The sequence below is a fragment of the Salminus brasiliensis genome, chromosome 12 (assembly GCF_030463535.1).
Source record: "Salminus brasiliensis chromosome 12, fSalBra1.hap2, whole genome shotgun sequence".
NCBI lineage: Eukaryota > Metazoa > Chordata > Actinopteri > Characiformes > Bryconidae > Salminus > Salminus brasiliensis.
The window spans coordinates 26,571,688-26,592,141 of record NC_132889.1 but is presented as its reverse complement, the minus strand read 5'-3'; the positions used below and the strand labels follow the sequence as shown (position 1 = coordinate 26,592,141).

The following is a 20,454-nucleotide window of genomic DNA, read 5'->3' as shown; positions in this document are numbered from 1 at the left end:
TTATTTCTGATATGCATTATTAATGTTCTGTCTTATTAAAAGATACTACATTTTCTTAATAAGAATTTGAATGTGTAGCTTGAGGACGGTCATGACAAATGACAAAAAGGCCTGTCTTCATGTTTTGCACTTCCCCACAGCTGGAAATGGGTCTATAAATCAGCTATCACAGCCCTTTTCAAATGCTTTAGCACTCCCATAGCACTCCTCACATCCAACATTCAGGTTGCAGCCCTGCTATCTACTTGACCCATCAACAGTAAGCAAGTAAATAAGCAGTTGATCACCTGGCAGAATCCTAGTTATTAAAAATTGCTACGACGGATTGCTGAACGTACCCATTTTTTTTAAACGCTGTTTCTAAGGTTCAAAGATTTTGTTGATGAGGACAGTAGAGAAAGTGGGCAAGTGGGTGGCTTGGGAATTATGCAATATTAGGTATTTCTTGCTCCTGGGCTGCCGCTACAGTCAGTAAGTGTGCTAACACAAATATGACTTGGGTTATGCAGTTCTCGCAAACGTTGTCCCGCCCACTTCTCCAGAGTTACATAGTGTAGTTAGCAGTGTGCCAAACTCGGAGTAGCAACGAAAGGGCTCTCTCCATTCTGCAGTCAGTGGAGCATCACAATGATTCTGAAGCTGTTATTTTAAGGTAAAAACGCTACACAACGTTGCATTAAGGTTGAGGTTAAAGTGCTCTGGCCTTGGTTAATCTGGCCTAAAATGAAAACTGTTGCAGCCTGAAATCCCTCCGCTCATGACCCCTGAATGTCACTGTGTCCAGTTCAGCAAAAAAAGCATGCAGGCTGGAGATTACAGGCTACGCTTTGCAGTCTGTCCCCAGCAGAGAAGAGGAAATATAACCCAGCGGTGGCCTTGCTCGTCCTCAGAATGATGTGACTGGAGGCAGTAATGGCAGGGGTTCTGTTTTTTAACTTCCTGTGTCTCTTGTTTTTATTATGATTTTTTTGAACAGTCCTCTATGACCTGCGCCTGCTGCTCTCAGCTAGCGCACTGGAAAACACATTTACATGTTTAACTGAACGCTGCATAAACACGCTTGTTTACTGGGAAGAATGCTTTCCGTTAGATTACAGCCAGAGAAGCGTTCAGCTGAGAAGCAGTAAGGCAGACTAATGTCAGCGACCTGTCTGCGGAAAAGCACTTCTGTGGGCTCTCTGCTGAAAACATAGTCCTTTGGTGCTCTCTCTTACACAGCAGATGTCCTGGGGGAAATCTGAGAAAGGTTAAAGTGACAGGATTTGGCCCGGACCAAGGGGATTTCCATGCTTTTCTTTATCCAGGGCTTCAGCAAAGACCACACGGAGCAGAGATATCCCTACTGTACAGCTTCTTACTGAATCAGCATACCCGGGCCACACCAGCTGCTGTTTAACCCACTGCAGGCTGGTGTTTAAATGGAGTTTATTTTTATGTTCACATTTGTGATGCTGTGCTAAGAATGTGCTGAAGTAAGGAAATTAGTGTGGTGCAATGTTCCTTTACATGTACATTTCCTGCAGAGTACACAGCACAACTGTTCACTTGCAATCTGAAGCATTATTTAAACTGGGACACTTTCATCTGGAACTTAATAGTTCATCTATATCATTTACTGTAAACTGTATTTTCAACTGTAATATAAGATATAAAAATAATAATTGATATATATGAGTTTTTGATCAGGGTTACAATTTAAGAATTAATTTATTTGACATCTTTATTTAATAATACATAAATAAAAATGGTAACATAGAACAAATTAAATATATAATACATATTTACAATAATTAATTACACAAGATACATAAAAAATACATACCTACTGTGAGCAATATATTCCTGATACACCAAATATGATTCAAAATAAATATCTTACATACAAGATGTTATTACATTTCTTTAAAAAAAAAATCTTAGCTCAAAACATCAAATAAAAACTTATTTAATTACAGTTATTTTAAAAAAACAGTTATAAGTTCAGACTTGAAAGGGTTTATTATTCTAATTCTACATTTTTCAAAAAAGTTATAATGTGCATTTTCCTACCTGCAGGAATCTGCTCAGCGTATTGACATCTGGTTCCTTTAGCTTTTATAATGGTATAAATCTATTTTTACAACATAATCAATTTACCAACCAGACTGTGCTGTGTGATGCAGCCACACATGAATATAAATATTGAGCAGTACTGAAAGTGAAAGTGTCTAAAAGAGTCTTAATGCTTTAAATACTGGTATAAACATTCATTCAAGTCATTAAGTTTATTCAGACATTTTAACATAAATAATATTCCTAAACCGCATTTTCATGGGTTTTCTGAGCTCACACCACCTAATCTGAGCTCACACATTAATATTTGTAAAAGGGCTACACCTTGGTATTGCATTATGAGGGTCACTCTGCCCACTCTTTCTCGAAAACATGTATTAAAAATACCCTTATAGTCGGTTGTGCCACTATTTAGAAACTATTATATTTATAGATTTTATACCATTTTAAATATAAATATATATATATATATAAATAAATAAAAATAATAAATATAAAAAAATAAATACTTTAATCAATCTGCACCAAATGCCTCAAATATATATCAATATATATATATATATTGCTCTAAAATGTACTAACATAATGTACTAACACAATGTCTGAGTTCCCACCCATTAGTTAGAACTCTCCCTGCTGCCAATGCTATGTCTTCGGGCAGCTCAGCATGCTTGGAGGAGAGTGCTAACTGCCAGTTCTGTCAGCTATAAGACATCCATGCTGGTTAGCAACCCGCTGAGCTTTGGGAGAGAGATACGCTGGTCCACTCGGGTAGAGCTAGACTATATGTGATTCTGGGTGCAGTGCAGTGAGACTCTTAATGGCAGGACATCATAGAAAATAGGCTGATTATTACTGCCACCTGCGATTACTTTTGTGGGCAGAGAACAAAGCATCCTATATATTTGCTTTCAATATTTAGCAGTAAATATCAGGCTGATGTAACTTACCAGAAATGAGTTTTCTGCTTTCATTAGTGGGTGTGTGGGTGGTTCTGTTTGTGGGTGTTCATGCATGAGCAAGTCTGGCATTTTCTAGTAATAATCCGCTGTAACACACGATCTCAAATGGCCCATTATTTTTTATAAAAGTGTTAAAAAAAACATTAAGATAAAATAGTGAAGTTTATTTATATAAACTTTTACCAACAGGCCTTGTCACAAAGCAGCTTTCAAAAGGTCTGAGGCCCTAGTGAGCAAACCAGAGATGACAATGACAAGAAAAATACACATAAAGAAACTGTACATTACATTACATTTATTTAATGGACATGGACAATGAAGCAACATTGGAACTGCAACATACAGCTATGTACAGCAACCAAACGCTATAAATGCTAATATACATCTGTCCATAGGACATATATATATATATATATATATATATATATATATATATATATATATATATATATATATATATATAGATAGATAGATAGATAGATAGTGGCACAACCCTACACCAATGCCATTCACCTGTGGCCGTTCAGTCTAACGAGCCCAAGTGAACTGCATAAAAGGCCAGCTTAGTCACACACAGGGGGTGAACACGGAGAGAAGTCATGGACTGAGCTGCCGGAGACTGATTGGACGGTGCATGTTTGGAGCCCTACTTGGGCTAATATGTTTTGTTAAGTTTTCGTTTGTGTGGTGGAGGCTGGGTTTAAAATAAAGGTATGTGAGTCACAGGAGCCCTGTGTTTGCGTCGTCTCTGGGACTCACTGCCTACCAGGTCACGGTGGCCATGCCCCTATCCCCAGGGGCTGTTATTATTATGTGTATGCTGATTACGATCTGATCTTTGTGTTTCTAGGAATAATACAGTTCCTCAACTTAGGTTAGATGGACTGTGAATAAACACTAGTAAAATTACTGGATTTTTAGTGAACAGTTTCTATAATCAGAGATTTTAAACAGATTTTTATTTGGTAACAACATTTTTTTAAACGATGGTTAAACTATCCTTCTACTCCTCCATGCTGAATTCTTTCAGCTGTGTGACGTTACAGCTTTAGTTTTTAGACAGATGGTCTCACATTTTCCTCAAGTGCACCCTGATACAATGAAGAATTCCTCATGGATTCTGTGTTGGAGTGCTCTCCAGGCCCTACTGCAGAAAAGCAGCCCTTAACCATGACATCCCCACCTCCATGCTTCACAGTTGGTATAGGTTCTTGAGCTCAAATGCTGTGACTGGTTTATGCCAAACATGTCTTCCTTTGCAGTGGCAAAATAATTTAACGTTGGATTCATCTGTCCAAAGCATGTTGTTCCAGATGCCCTGGTCTTGGTCTAGGAGTCCTCTGGAAAACACTCTTAAGCAACACTTAAGTCTTGCTCTGATGGTTGTTTTGATAGCAAGGGTTTCCTCCTATTAAAATCAAACTTCTGTGGTCGCTTTCTGATGTAATGCTGGCGCTTCCACTGGCCACCGTGACGATGCAGAAGGCAAAAAAGCCTCTGATTGGCTGTTTTCCCCTTTCTGCTACTCACTAAGGCCCACCCCGTGCACTTGGAAGACCCCACTGAGCTCTCTAACATGTTGGTAATCATACATATTAATCAAAATTTGCAACGGTTTCTTTATCACTGTGTTTTACACTATGTCATTAAAACCAACCACCATCACTCATAAAAAATCAGGTAACACCTAGCATGTTTTACGACAGCTGTACACATACAGTAGCACAGCTTCTGTCACCCATCAATTTTCTTGTATCCTGCTCTTCCCTCACCTGCCATCTCGAACAAATGTTATTCCACTAACATGTCAGTCCAAGGGATCAGCTCTGATAGAATCTGCCCTGACTCTTCCACTTCTAATCCCAGCTACATCCACCCCATCTCTGCACCCTCTGATCTTTACACACTTACGTCCTGCATTGCTGTCTGACCCTCGTCTGATATTCGAAGAGAACAAATCTTCTCCTGTCAGCGGTGCTATCAGAAGGTCCCTGTTAAGACCTCCTGACAAAATCTGCTCCAGACACCAGGCTGTGCCTGGATCTCAGTCTGACGTCAAATGGCCACAGCACAGCGGTGGGTTAATTGTTTGGGGGGCTGGGGGGTAATACAACAGGAGAGCCCACAGGACAAATGTGTTTGCTCTGTAATCACACACGATGACACTTCAGCAACAGCGGCGTGGAGAGGTGAGTTAGGCCCCGCTGAGTTAACCATTCAAAAGAGCCCTTTAGCCAGGGCCATTTCTGAGTCCCAGTGCAACGTCCTTCTTGGAAAGTTCCACCCACCTCACCTCACAAAATAACACCTGTTATTCTAGATTCTGTAATCATTTTACGTTCATTTTATAAAAAGAAAAACAGGAACAAACTTTAAATTCTACATTTTCTTATTTTCCCTGAGATGTAGACGGCTTTATGTATCAACAATTTATTTGAGATAATTTTCCAACCTCTCGTTGTCCCTTACAATTTAACAGGCTGTTTAAAGAATGCATTTATTGAGCATTTTAAGTTGTCCTTAGATGCATAAATAGTAAGTGTGTGTGCATCTATCATTCCCTCAGTTGCCTTGCGTTGGCTTGCAGCCACTCCAAAGGTTCCAGCATGCAAGATAACTGCATGGCAATATCGGTCCTAGCTTTGGTCACCTAGTATTAGCTTGTGGCCACTCCAGTGGTTCCACTATGCAAGATAGCAGCATCGCATTATCGGTCCTGGCTTTGGTCACCTAGTTTTAGCTTGTAGCCACTCCAAAGGTTCCAGCGTACAGGAAAGCAGCATCACACATTGCTTTGGGCGCCTAGTATTAGCTTGTAGCCACTCCAAAGTGTTAAGTGTAATAACAGCATCGTTTCTTGTTTTGGCTCGCTTTGCATTAGCTTTTAGCCTCTCCAAAGGCTACAGCATGCCAGATAACAGCATTAGTCATTGCTTCGGTCAGTCTAGCGTTAGCTTTCAGCTGCTCCAAAGTGTTAAGTGTGTTTGTTTTGGTAAGTTCAGTGCTTTTAGACGACTACAATGGCTCCAGAATATAGATAACCACATTGACCTTGTTTCAGGTAGCCTAGTGTTAGCTTTTAGCCTCTCCAAAAGCTCAATGCCAGATAACAGCATCAGTCATTGGTTTGGTCAGCCTAGCATTAGCTTTTAGTCTTTCCAAAGGCTGCAGCTTGCCAGATAACAGCCTCAGTCTTTGCTTCAGTCACCTAGCATTAGCAGGAGCAGACTGGAGCATTTGCAAAAAACTACACCCCCTAGAAACTACTTGCGGCATCTTGTATGGCTTGGGGGCGCAAAGTGACTGCTTATCCTGGTTCTATCTAGAAAAGGCCTTGTCTTTGGTCACAAGGCAAAGGCAACTGCCACAGACCGAAATGATGAAACGCACTAAATATCGTCTGGAAAAGCTAGTGGCCACAGACAAAGTGTAAGTAATGGCTGCATGATCAGAACACCCAGGGGCTGGAGGGGCTGTCATACATCTGGCATCCCGTCACGTCGCTGGTGCTTCAGTGTTGTGTGACAACCAGGCCCCATTACGGTGATGAGTGGAGGAGAGACGGATTGAGGTTCGAGACGGAGCAACATCTCACCTGATGGATGAGCAGGTGAAGTGATGTTACGCTGACAAGCTGTGATTCACACGTCCTCCATAAGCAAGAAATTACACCCTGCGGCTGCCACCGCGAGGTGAGGGCAGATACATTATGGATGCAAGTTCACCACATACACATTTACACCAAGGTCATTGTCAGTTACAGCAAAATGCCCTCATGCTACTTATAGCAGTTCCTCCTAGCTCCAGCACTGGGCTTTGTTTTTGAGACGTAGTCATTAGATCTGAAGGAAATTGGGGGTATTGCGCTATTTTTGGCTTGTGCTAAATTTAAAGCAACATGTGGGGAATATTTACCTTAAAATAATAACAGATTCAAAATCAGTTTGATGCTCCAGTGACTCGTAATAGGAAGAATGGCATATCATACCTAACCAGAATACCAAGGACTTACTTCAGTATTCTGGTTGGGGCTGTAGGATATGGACCAAATACCATGTAGCTCATAACGATTGTGACACACCCTCCAATCTTTTGCAACCTCATTAGGAAAGCCATGATGTGATGTGGCTAAAGACTGGCCTGCATTATTTTGTACCTGCATGTCATAATTTATTACACCACCCAAAGGACATCTGTAATTGGCCAGGAAGCTCACTAAGCATAATACAACGTTCAGTTCAGTGATTAGATCCTCATCTGCATATCGTAGCTTGTGTGAAATCAGTGTTACTAACACCCATGTCACAGAGACGATTCAGGAACAGTATATTGTGCAGCCCAATTGGTAATGCAACTGCAGCAGTTACACCAAACTCATCGTCCATAAAATAGCTGGCTACACTGCAGCTATATTACACTGATGCTAAAAAGCATATCAGCAAGATATGGCTATTACGTTTGACTTAGTTATTTGAAATAGGCAGCAATATCATCTGCGTTGGCGGAGGAGAAGCCTGGCACGCAGTTGCTGGAGTTTCTGCAGCAGCACGACATGAGAAAAAAGTCAAGACTGGCTGTTTTCACTTTTGCATACGCTGTTCTGTTATTCGCTCATGAACGATGGCGTCCATCCAGCTTAATTTGTGGAGTAATGCAGCACTTGCGTAACTGTTTACAGATACAGAAAACACTTGAATGCAGTCAGGATCTCCATCTGACCACCTCCGAATGTGGTTTGAGTGATCTGACCTAATCACAATTCTTACACCTAGATGTGAAATCGAATCTAGATCTGATCACTGAGAACTTGTTCGATCCTGATCCGATCACATTGCGTCCTGGGTGTGCTTACACCTAGATGTGAAATCTAATCTAATCGAATCTAGATCTGATCACTGAGAAGCCATGTTGTTGCGAGGCGTAAACAGCCGAAATGCTTGCAAAACTGAAGTGACCTTTTCTCCACACATATCTTTTTTGTCTGGGAGATTCTAAAAAGGCAATATGTGGTTTGAGTGATCCGATCATGATCCGATCACATTAAGTTTTGGGTGTGTTTACATCTGGATGTGAAACCCAAACCTGATCTGATCATAGAAAACCCATGTTGTTGCAATGCGTAAACAGCCTAACTGCTCGCAAAGCTGAAGTGACCTTTTCTCTACACATATCTTTGTCTGGGAGATTCTATAAAGGCAATATATGGTTTGAGGGATCCGATCCTGATCAAACTGGACTTGATATTCCTTGAAATATATATCTGCACACTTCTTTGTCTGGGAGATCCTTCAATAAATGCAATATGGGGCTTGAGTGAACTGATCCTAATGCGATCACAGTGTGTCAATGGTGTGTTTACACCTGAATATGAAATCCAACCTGGATGAGATCACCGAAAACCCATGTAGGCGTAAACAGCCAAACTGGTTGAGGAACAAAACTCAAGAGGCCTTTTTTCCACATACTTCTTTGTCAGAGAGATCTTTTTTTCGTAAATGCAGTAACACGGAAAGCAGCTTTTTTCTCTATTCCAAACTGCAGCGGCTGCGTTCAGACTGAAATGAATAATTAAAGCTCGGCGGATGGTGTCTGTAAGCATGTAAAAGGTCAGACACGCCTTTGCCATCAATAATGGAAGGAACTCATCTGCCTTGGGCAGAAATGTAAGTGCAGGCTGTCGTTTACAGAAAGACAAATAAATGCCAAGTGCGATGACTATTTGTTAGTTCAGAATGAAGGAGCGGCCCTTGAGATTATGAGGGTGGACTGTTTTTTTTATTCTTCTTCCTTTCTTGTCTTCTATTTTCCGTAGAGTAAATGGAAACAGCATCGTCAGATTCTGGCTTTGATCTGAGCCTAACTCTGCTTTTTTTTTCAACCCCCCCCCCTTTTGTTTTTGCATGACAACGGTGAATTGTTTTTTAGGCCAGAGATGCTATATTCAGATTTGTGTCTTTGTTCCATCTGCGCTGCATTACTCACTGCCATGCCACTCACTCCTCCCCTCCCTCTCTATTTCTGTCTGGTCGGCCCGGCCGATCGCCCACAATTGGGCTGCGGACCGGCTACCCACAGAGAAGCCAAGTGAAGCAATTTCACCGTCGAAAACTGTGTTTGTCTTTTTTTTTCCTCTCAGCTGGCTCTCGACATTAGGCCCTCATTAATTGTCTGTAATAAACGTAATAGTAACTTTCCTTCTCCAGCATCCAGTCGCTCTCTTAGTGTCAGAAAATTAGCCGCAATTTGTACCCCCGGACTCAATCAAGTTGTTAAGCCGCTCACATTACCGCCTTTAAATACCTCCGGGGTTCACGTCAGAACTCTCTGGCCCTCCTTTGCCGCAAAATGCAGAATAGAGGAAGAACCTTCTGTTTTGTGTGACAGAAAGCAGAGACAACAAAACAAGGGGAAATTCAATTACCCTGCACACTGCTGTGCAAATAAACCTTGTTTTGTGGGCTCGCACGATGTAGAGAAAACAGCACATTTCAGGCTCACGCTGCTCCATATTGCCATCCGCATTTCGATGCATATTGCAAGCTGACAGTGTGCATCAGTGGCCGCTTGATGCGATATGGTTAAAGGCAGGTCTGCCTTTTTTGAGATGGAAACAAAATGGTGTGCGCATTTGTCAGGCCGTCTGAATGCCTGTGATTCATCAGGCCGCTAACAGAACGCTCGTCAGCAACATCAGGGACTGGTCAGCACGCTCAGACATGCGACAGAAATTTCGGATGATTTGCTATTTATGCGGCAAAGCTGTTAAACAGAGAGTTCTCAGTCTGCCAGGCGTATTATATACCGGAGCCTTCCACTTCATTCCACCTATTTGCAATATCATGATAACAGTTGTGATAAATACTGTGGAGCCCTGCTTACTTTTCACAAGTCTTCTGCTTATTTCAACTTTTACAGCACACTGTAACGAGAGGGGTCACCAACTCCCAATCCGCACCCCTATGGACAGCGAGCAGCCCCAAGGAGTTCACATTCAGGCAGTCGCGGCCTGGAATCCGGAATATGCATCGATTTTTCTGACAAGGCTGATTTTTTTCCCCTTTTTTTCAAAAAGATCCATTCCTGAAATACCTCCCTGGCTTGGTGCGGCCAGTGAGCCCAGCAGCGTGGATCAATGCCAGGAGTAATGTGCCTCTCTTCGGGGCCAGAACGCAGCACGTCTGAGCCCTTTCGGGTCCCATTTATGGGCCAAAGGTCATAAACCTTGAGCAACGGCAGCCGCTAAATACGATGCCGAGATATTACCGAGGGAACAACAAGGGCTGGGTAGAGGACAACAATGCTAAATCTAACCTCTCTGAACTCTGCTGGAATGTTGTTTATCTCAGCCTGATATAAAAAGCCTGCTGGCATGCATAAAAGAGAGCTTTTTTTTTTTTTACATAAATGCACAACAAGAGATAATATGGCCCCTGCATTTCTGTTCTTTGCCTTGATTGGAAAAGCTGGCTTCCTCGTTGCTGCATAAGCACCCTCCTCAAGCACCATTCATACCAACACCTGGGCTTTTTTCCGTATAAGGATGTAAGCATCGCGTATCTCTGTTACTCAGTACAAGTTGTCAGGGATGACTCACACTTGAGATGTCGGTGGACCTGAACATGAAGTAAATCATCTGTAACTTATAGTTCTCTCAACACAGATGGCCACAGAAAAGCCACTTTCCCTGCTGAGGAAGAAGAATAGAAGGATGGCCATACTTGTATTTTACACTGTATGTAAGATCCTGACCCTCATTTCTCCAAACATAGCCTCATAAGACCTGACCATACTCCAACAACAAGTGTTCTATCAAAGCGATTGTTGAGAGGTTGGATGAACTGTACAGAACAAATACATTAAACAAAATTAACACAGAAATTTAGAGGGAAATTTATTTAACAGGCAGTCAAAAATGGTCTAAATTTATTGCTTACCCTACATTATTCCCTGCTGTTGTTCTTTGCTGTTCTTTAGCATGATGCAAAATTAGTCACCTAGCTTCGACAGGCTTAACCTGCCTAGTTTCGGCTAGCAAAATGTATGCTCTGTATGCTCTGTATGTAGCAACTAAATAATCCAGCTCAGTAGCCTTTTAAACAATCAATTTTTATAGCAAATCAAAATCACAAAGTGAGTCCAAACTGGCCTGTGCCTAAGGCCGGTTAACCAAGAAGCGTGGATACCGTTTTATAGGCCATAGGGACTGTCAAAATGGATGTAAAACTCATGTAACACTCAGCCATTCATTTATAACCTATTTGTTCTATGCAAACCATAACATGGCACTATATTATTACATTAAAATTAGTTATACACTATATGGACAAAAGTATCAGGACACATACACATTGCATCCACAAGAGCTTTAATGACACCCCATTCTAAATCTATAGACATTAATATGAAGTACAAAATTAAAATAATCAATGTTTACTTATACAGAGCTTTTCACAACGAAGGCCGTCACAAAGCAGCTTTACGGAGATCCAGGTTCAAGCCTCTTTTGAGCAAGCCAAAAGTAAAAGTGGCGAGGAAATAGTCCCCCCACGCTGAGAGGAAGACGTTGAGAGGCTCAAATGGGGAACCCGACCTCGACGTGGGATAGTGCAACAAACAGCAGTTCAACAAGAACACTGTATGGAGTTGGTCCCCCGTTCCTCTAAGAGCAGGTAGTTGTATGGGTGTATAGGTGACTTTTATGCGCAGGAGGAGCCATTTGGGTGGCATTAGGCGATTTTAAGGGCCAGACAGACTGACTAAAATGTATTAATTGAGAATTTTGGTCCAGTGTAATATCTTTTCATGGGGTCCAAACTTCCTGGCAGCACCCCTGACTATGCACCTTAACACTCTGCATCCTGCTCTGTAATTTTACATAGTTTGATTTCCACTTTTCAATCATAGCATTGGTGTTCCAATATGTTTGTCCCAATAATGTTAGGTATTACAATTACAATTAGAATACAATAATGTTTCTACAACCCCCCCGTTGGTGTGGTGAGTGATAGAAGAAAGGGAGGAGAAGGGTTGGAGGTGGGTGCGACGTTTGGTCCTGGAGGAGGAGTTCGGGGTATTGCCCTTCTTCCAAAATTCAGTTATGCCATAACTCCACTAGTCTCACTATTTTTTAAGCTGCACTGCTTGAATGTGGATGCTCCAGTATAAAATAAATATCCTTACACTGCAGTGTGAGGTTTCAGACATAAACAGTTTCAGGTCTCAGGTCTCGTACATCGGATGAAACAAGCAATTTTATATAGCCTCAGATGAAAGGACTTTAGAGAAGGCAGCACGGGGCTAAGCGTTCACAATCCCATTCTTTATTACTAGATTAATTAGTTTTTTGTAGATTCATCATTACCAACTATAAGAAAACTAAATTTAACCCTTTACTGCATGTTTTTTTCCCATTATGTGACTTTTCAGTGTGTGAATAAGAGGATTCTCTTCCTGGCGCAGGTTGAATGGGATTTTTAATCAACGTTCTGTAAAGCTTGTCTAACCTCAGTTACTATGAAGGAATGCATTTGTAGGCAGGGCATGGATTGGTCAGTTAGCAAAAATCAGGGGACAACTGCTACCAAACCATCCTTGACTCTTCGCCACTTGCGCTGCCACTTATTAAAACGCTATTAAAAAGGCTTAACAAATTCTTTGAGGAAAGCTCAGCCTCGTGTTCTTCAAAAAGGGTTATCTTAGGTCATGCTATCCTGTTGCTGATGTCACGATTACTGCACTTGGTTCAAATCAACACTGACTTTCTACACTATTCAGGCCTGTGCGGAAAAATCGCCAAAAGCAGTTCAACCATGGCTAATCCCCAAAGAAAGAATGCTAATCAATTTGAGGCATGGTGTGCTGAAATGTTGATTTATCGATTGCTTTCACACCACTGCTGACCCCTCAGGAGTTTGTTAAATGTTTTTAGACCTCTGATAGAGCAAGTTTCCTCAGGGTTTCTAGCTTGGCTTTAGATTTACATGGCTTTAACTTGTCTGGCGAACCTTGACTATGCATAATACAATGCAATATAATAATGTTCTTGGTTGTAGCGAAGGCGAAGGTTGAGGTCAAAGGAAAAGTGAAGTAAAAAGGGATATTTTCAACCTTTTGTCCCATTTTCTTTGTATAGCCTGCAAGAACCCCCTTTTTTCCAGTTCATGTGGCACAATAGCATGTTCTTATGAGCTCACTTCCCGTGAATCGCGTCAGGCGAAGCGCGAAGCAGGAGGAGAAAAGAGAATATTTCTTCTGTACCACCTCCTTTGTTACACCTTGAATGGGAGTTGAAAATTGGCTCAAGTTAAGGTAGGCTTAGAAAACTGCTCACTGACTCATTAAAGCAATTTCTTCATGTGAGTTGTACAATCTGAACACTCAGCCCCGGGAATCTGCTGTTTTCTCTGCATGTAACTGCTCGGATTATTGCTGATGTACACCCGACACTGGAAATGAAGAGCTTCGTTTTGGGCCTAAATGGGATTCCTCCTTAGGCTACATGTGGCCGCTTTCCGTTTCCCCCTCCACTCTTATTGTCTTTTTCAAAAGGGACATTAAAAAAGTCTATAAAACTGGGTGTATAAATTATCTCACCTTTAATTTGTAATATGCCAAGGATACGAAATGCCTAAAGCTAGATACATAAATGTTCGGTTAGGAGCTATTCAGGTGGGAGAGCCCTACATCTCATCCATCTGGCACAATTAAGGCTTCTTTTTTTTGTGCTCCCCACCTTTTCTTGCTCCGTTGACATGAAATATGGGGCAAAATGAGCCCATTAGAATTAGGACTCACAGAAATTATGTGAGACAGTGATTTGAGCTATTTGCATACATGTACACCAATCAGCCATAATATTAAAACCACTGACAATCAAAGTGAAGCCAATAATCTCTTTTATCACCTTACAATAGCACCTGTCAGGGGTTGGGATATATACGTATTAGGCAAGCAAGTGAACAGTGATCAATGGGCAAGAGTAAGGATCTGAGTGACGGACGAGGGCCAAATTAGATGACTGGGTCAGAGCAGGTCTTTCAGCTATGTAGTGGTCAGTACCTACCAAAATTCCAAGAATGGTCCAAGGAAGGACCACTAGTGAATCAGGGACAGAGGTCATGGCCACCCAAGGCTCACTGATGCGCATGGACAACGAAGTCTAGCCCGTCTAGTCCGAGAAGATGGACCAACTGAGCTGCTGTATAATATTAAACAGCTGGTTTTAATGTTATGGCTCATCGATGTAGGCTGTGTGCGAGGAGAGGGGTGGGGTGGCATAAGGCCCCTTCTGTCCAGCAGCGCCCTCTAGCTGCGCAGAGAGGCGCTGCGGGCTGCTGCCGTTGCAGAGCGAGAGATGCGTGCGGGGGACTCGCTCGTGGCCGCACCGACAAACCCAGCCAATCCAATCTAGTCCCGGTGACGCGGGCGAGGCAGGCTTCGGCACGAGCTCCATCATAATATTTAACACCCACTCCCCCCTCCTTTGCCTTACCCCTAACCCTGAAGGAGCACCACTCCTGGCCTGGCTGAATGGGCAGTGACCTGGGGGACAGGAGTTTTTGGCGGACAGACCTACACCTGTCACGAGGAGGCAGGACGGGGTGTTTTTCTTCCACCTCGTGTATAACTCGACTTGACGTGGCTTCTTCTTGGTCATTTTTTGCAGCGTAGCGGGACTTGATTCGCCGTATTTCAGCGCACTCGGTCGCTCAGCCGGAGGTGGAGCTCTCTGAGCCGGGAGACGGACTGCACTGATGCGGCTTCGCGTCGCCTACGTGCCGGAGCCGAGATGCAGCTGGCCGCGCTTAGGCACTGCCAGAACCGGGCGGTATAGGTGCCCTTATTTTTTATAAAGTCGTCTGTCCGTTTTTGTGGCTGGACTCAAAAAATGAAGACTTCTGGTACTTAAAATTAGAGCTCCAAAACGCTACGTGTTTTGCGTATTTTTCTAAAAGAGCCCTTTTTCGCTTTTCCACGTGCAGTTTTTGGGCTTTGCCATCCTCAACACGCTGCTGATGTGGCACTCGTACGGCTAAAAATATATTTAAAAGATTAAAAAAACAGCAGCAGTCGAGTCGAGGACGATTTACTATAATACATAAAAAAAAGATGATCCTCTTTCGTAAGTTCCGACTGCTCATTCTCATGGTGTTTCTGGTGGCGTGCACCATGCACATCATGATCGACCTGCTGCCCAAGCTGGAGAGGAGAGCGACCGGCCCGGGCTCCGGCGGAGTAGGAGGCGGAGGAGACGCGGGCTGCTCCTGCGCCCACAGCCCAAGCGAGGAGCCTCGCGGCCGGCCAAACCAGCGCTCCCGAACAGCCGTTGCAGCTCAGTCGGGCTGGCCGGGCAAGCACACGCTGAGGATACTGCAGGACTTCAGCAACGAGCCCAGCTCCAACCTCACCTCGCAGTCACTGGAGAAGCTAGCCGGCGCTGGAGACAGAGGACAGGAACCGTTTAAAAGAGCGGCGGAGCCGGCGGAGAAGACGCAGAAGAGCCTGATAAGGGAGAGGGGCAGCCGGGGCAAGGAGAAGCCGGCTCCGCGCGCCTCCCAGCTCACGGCTCTCTACGAGCACCCGCTTTTCAAGAGCGAGCTGCCGCCGCTAACGGACGACGACACGCTCTTCAACGTCAATACTGACATACGGTTTTACCCCAAAGCTACGGGGAACCAGGAATGGTGAGTAGCTAGCTTTTATGGCAGCTGACCGATGGCTAACGTCAACACCTCGCTTAGGTCCCTCATACACAACTCGCTGCTAAGGCAGCAGGTGCTGAGGAAACACAGACACGCTGGCTGGCCGTAGTTTAGCCTATTTCCTCTTCAAATAAACACACTTAGACACACTTTTCGTCTTTACTCTGAGAGAAGTTGTGTGGTGAAACCTGTAAGGAGTTTATTCGTGCTTCTTGTGTACTTGCTTTCCTTGTTTTTCTTCTGTCTGTCCCTCAGATCTGTCAGATTTAGTCCAAATCCAGTGTTTTCTGTCTGTCCAATGTATTTCCAGAAGACTGTATGTGGGTCTTCAGGAGAAATCTGGCCGTGTAATGCTGAAATAGGCATTTCAGAACAAGGTACAGTTCTGTAAAATACTTGGACGATAATTTAGAACAAATACACTCAATACCTGACAGCCCCAAATAACCATCACACCTGTTAGTCACAGTAGCTTTAGTCCACACCTCCCAATCTGCTGCACTAGGCAGCCTAACAGCCAGAGCAGTAGCCTGTTAACACAGTGTTGAACTGAGAGTGAATGCACCTGAAGCAATGAAATCCACATACTCACTGCTTTCCCTATCAAATGACCCACTTCCTTCCTTGTCTCCTTAAACAACATTAAACCAGTAGAGTGGCTCAGAAAATAGTGGCTCAGTTTCACTATTGGGTGAATGACTAACCAGGAGAAAATGAAGCTCCTCAGGTGTTCCTCAGGTTCCACTGTCATGCCTACCCGTAGTTCTGATCCATGCTTTAAATGCATACCTTTACTTTGTATTTCCTAAGGGTTACCTTCGAATTCTCTGCCATCTCAGAAAGCGCGACAAAGCGATGACAAAGGACTCGAATGCCTTGTGGCTACGGGCAGTGGAAGTCCTCATGCCTTACAAATTAGGAAATGCTCCATGTTCAGTAACCTGCTTTGTACCTTCCCCCGTGTAAGCTGCAGTATCTGCTGTGCTTCATCACCGTACCCTCGAATAAGATGTGCCCTCCGGCTGTAATGAACAGGTATTACATAAAAGCTCCCCCTTTTGAATTAGGCTTTTGAGAACCTCTCATCTTCACCAAGAGCCATCCATTGATAGGTCTTTATGTAGAAACTATGACGGATTTCTTGCTATGTGACAGCCAAGAAGGTTGCCGAAGAAGGTGAAGAGCACAAAGCTGAGGAGTACAAAGAGAGAAATGACTGTATGTTGGCAAGTCCTCAAGACCTGGTGAAGCAAAACCCTCGGATGATGTTCTGGCTGTGGAACCTTTTCTGTAGAAGCTGATGGGAAAATGCAAAAAAAGAAAAAAATCTGCAGTTCACCAGAGGTTATCTCACATCCTGGGGGTCAGCAAGTGCGTTTGCTGTTAGCTGTTTCTTTTTTTTTTCAATTCGTTTTCATTAATCTAAGGGGGAAGGAAATCAAAGTGAAATGTCAGAGCGGTGGTACACTGCAGCAAGAGGCTGAAATATTAATTAATGGACTAATTACTAAAGGGTGATGACACATAACAAATGGGCCGATGTGGATTGCTTGAAAATTGATGTTTTTTTCACACGCGGCACTGCAACAAAACGTTGAATTAAGCAGTTACAGATAAAGTCTGGAGCTTGTGCTCTGATCAGCAGCTCACCTACTCTTTCCTCATTACCATATTATTATTGTTATTGCTCTTTCCATACTGAGCGGTCATAGCATGGCTGTTTTATGTAGTGTGCAATTGGGAGAGCATAGCTGGGGTCGGACTAGTGGCTATATATAGATATTTATCTATTTAGATAGAAAGATAGATAGACAGATAGACAGATAAAATGTTGAAATCATAGCTTCTATGCAAAAACCTTGCATCACCAATGGAATTTGGAAAGCATCGTTGGGGGCGGACTCGTGGCTATATAGATAGATAGCTAGATAGACAGATAAAATGTCGAAATTGTAGCTGCCATGCAAAAACCTTGCATATTCACTGTTTTAGATGGCTAACTCATTTAACCGGTAGAGGAGAAGCCCACAGCGAAACTGTGAAAAGGTTAGATCTGCAAAACAATCTTTTAATTGTAAAAAATGCAGCCTAATAATGTTTAGAACACAGTGTTATTTCCACCCGTTATATCTATGGCTTGACTGTGGGCCTGACACAATCACTTACTGCCTCGCGTATCTTATCGTGTTCACTGCTCAGCTTATTTACATAAAAGTTGTCCTGAAGCAAAGAGAGCAGAGTGACCAGGGAGCACATCAGTGGTTTCATGAGTCAGTTGTAGGTGTGTATGACTGTCTTTCCTTACATTATGGCTTGTTAATTGATATCAATTGTCTAAAAAAGTCATATGTCATATGAAGGCATAGTGAAATAGAAACAGCAGTGTGCAGCAAAAGAGTAAATGAAAGTTTGGTGGTAAAGAGAAATGAGATTAAATTTTTTTTCAAGTGTATAATTGGGTTTCTTTGGGGACATATGGATATCTGACCCCCTTGTGAGTTGAAACAGTGTTATTCTAGTGGTCATTCAACACTTCTTCGGGGCTTGTGGCTCCATCTAGCTGCTGTGTCTGCTGCTCTGGTTAAAAAAAATCTCCCATTAACACGCTTTTGAAAAACTGCTGCAAATGTATACCTTTATTTTAAAAGGTTGGCAAAAAAGTTACCATACACAAAAGTCAACAATCGCTGGTAACTCAAACAATAGCAAATCGACCAGAATATTAATATATTAATATTAATAATATTGAAACAGTGCTCCTCCATTTCCCCTTAAACACATATGTACATTACGGCCCATAAACTGAACGTTTAGGCTGATGTCCCAGGAAATTGCATCCTAATTGAGCCTGAAACTGACACACAATGCTTACTACGAGCCCTAGGCACCTTACTGTGAATCAGACCATGCTCAAGAAGTGGTTCATCTTCACTGCACTCAAGTTTGGGAACATCGAAAACATCACCTGAAAAATATCAACTCATTAAACTCGTGATCACACGAGTCAATTTTTCACTCTAAATAAAATGGGCATGTTCCACTTTGCTCCACTGTTTGGGGCCTAAGATTCATAGTCCAAAATATTCATGCCAACTTTTATTGATGCCATTATCGCTCCCGCAGCTTCTTCTCCCGCAGCTATTACATTAGCGTTGATAGCTAATGCCCTGTCATTTCTAGGAACAACGAGGGGAACGAGGAAGAGGAGGAGTACAGCCCGACAGGGGAGGCCACTGCTGAGTCATACCCCAACTGGCTCCGCTTCCACATTGGGATTAACCGCTATGAGCTCTACTCCAGACACAACCCAGTGGTGGAGGCCCTGCTGAAGGACCTGCAGGCGCAGAGGATCACCAGCGTAGGTGAGCCCGTGTCACGCTTTGTCACTGTTGCGTGGATATGCAGGGCTTGCTCCTGTATTTTTTAATATTTGTAGTATTGCTGGCTCAGGAGAGTAATCCCCCCTTCCAAAAGCAATTACTGCCAAGTGGTTTAGTGCCATTATGGGCATGGCACAAGCCAACTAGGTCACTTGTGTTTGGAGTGGAGTGGTGGGTGAATAGCAATGAATTCTCAAAGCTGGAGGGCTTATGATTGTAGCTTGTGTGTGCGTTTGTGTGTTTGTGCTTGTGTGTGCCTGTGTATTATGGGGATTTGTAGTGTTGTGGAATTATTAGACAGGACGATGGGCTATTTGAAGTCTTTCTGAATTCATAGAAATTGGTTTGTATGGGACAGACAGCGTGTGTGTGTGTGTGTGCGTGCGTATTCATGTTTAAGCATGGATGCATGTGTGTTCACAGCAGCATGCAAGTAAAAATTTTTTTTTACAAGTGATAGCTGAGGACGTGCACGGCCATCGTTCTGAGTGGCTGTCAGCCCAATCTCTCTCTGCATATCAATGCTCTCTCATAGCCCTGCAGAGAGGATGTTGATGTGACTTACTGCTTTCAGTGCATCTGTTAGGGTCATCAGAGCTTTGATACTCTACAAAAAGTGGCCCAAACCCATTCACAGTATATACAAGCTTGGGTCAGCAGCTGGGATTTAGCTGAAATTGGTTGTAATGAAGCTTATCAGTTCACAGTGAATCTGAAGCTTGTAAAGAGTGGCACACCGCACTATGGTGTCCGATTGTTTACGTTCACATGGCTACGTTCGCATTGTCTGCATTGATTAGCTGCTAAAGCATAAATAAAGCATGTCAAAGTACAGAAGCGCTAACCGAAAGCCACTGTCGTAGTCTGTGTTCACATTACAAGCCTCATTAATCAATTCAGATTTTTTGCTCAGATCGGGTTTGGCTGTCTTGACGGTTCACATTCATAATTGTAAGTGACCTATATCTGTCTGTAATGAGAACAAATTGTTCCCTGAAACGGCACGCATGCGCATATTGCAAAGTGCTCTGCTCGTCCATTGCTGTTTTTCTGTGCTGCTGATGTTGGCTGATGACCACAGTACTAAGTGCATGTGTACAGGCTAAACATTGCATGAAATTCAATCTGACCGTTCACATTCATGTCGCATACCCACGAATCTAATACATATCTAATCTAGGTCCACATATAAAAAGTGACTTGACTTCAATGTGAAAAAAAGAAAAAACGCCTTTGACGTCCAAAGCCCTGAAAAAAATCAGATTTGATGTCCACACAGCCTTGAAAAAATCAGATCTGTGTCACATTCTGGCACATTCAGATTTGAGTAATTTCAGCCTGGTAACGTGAACATAGTCA

General features: G+C 42.9%; 1 protein-coding gene across 1 annotated transcript in view; it reads left to right on the top strand.

Moving 5' to 3' along the window:
* The first annotated feature begins 14,385 nt into the window (after nucleotides 1-14,385).
* Nucleotides 14,386-20,454, top strand: part of fam20ca (FAM20C golgi associated secretory pathway kinase a) — a 69,654-nt gene continuing 63,585 nt past the window's right edge. Inside the window, exons 1-2 of the mRNA XM_072694139.1 lie at nucleotides 14,386-15,697; nucleotides 18,896-19,077. Coding sequence (XP_072550240.1) covers nucleotides 15,123-15,697; nucleotides 18,896-19,077 — 757 coding nt within the window. The 5' untranslated portion in view covers nucleotides 14,386-15,122. The remainder of the gene's footprint in view (nucleotides 15,698-18,895; nucleotides 19,078-20,454) is intronic.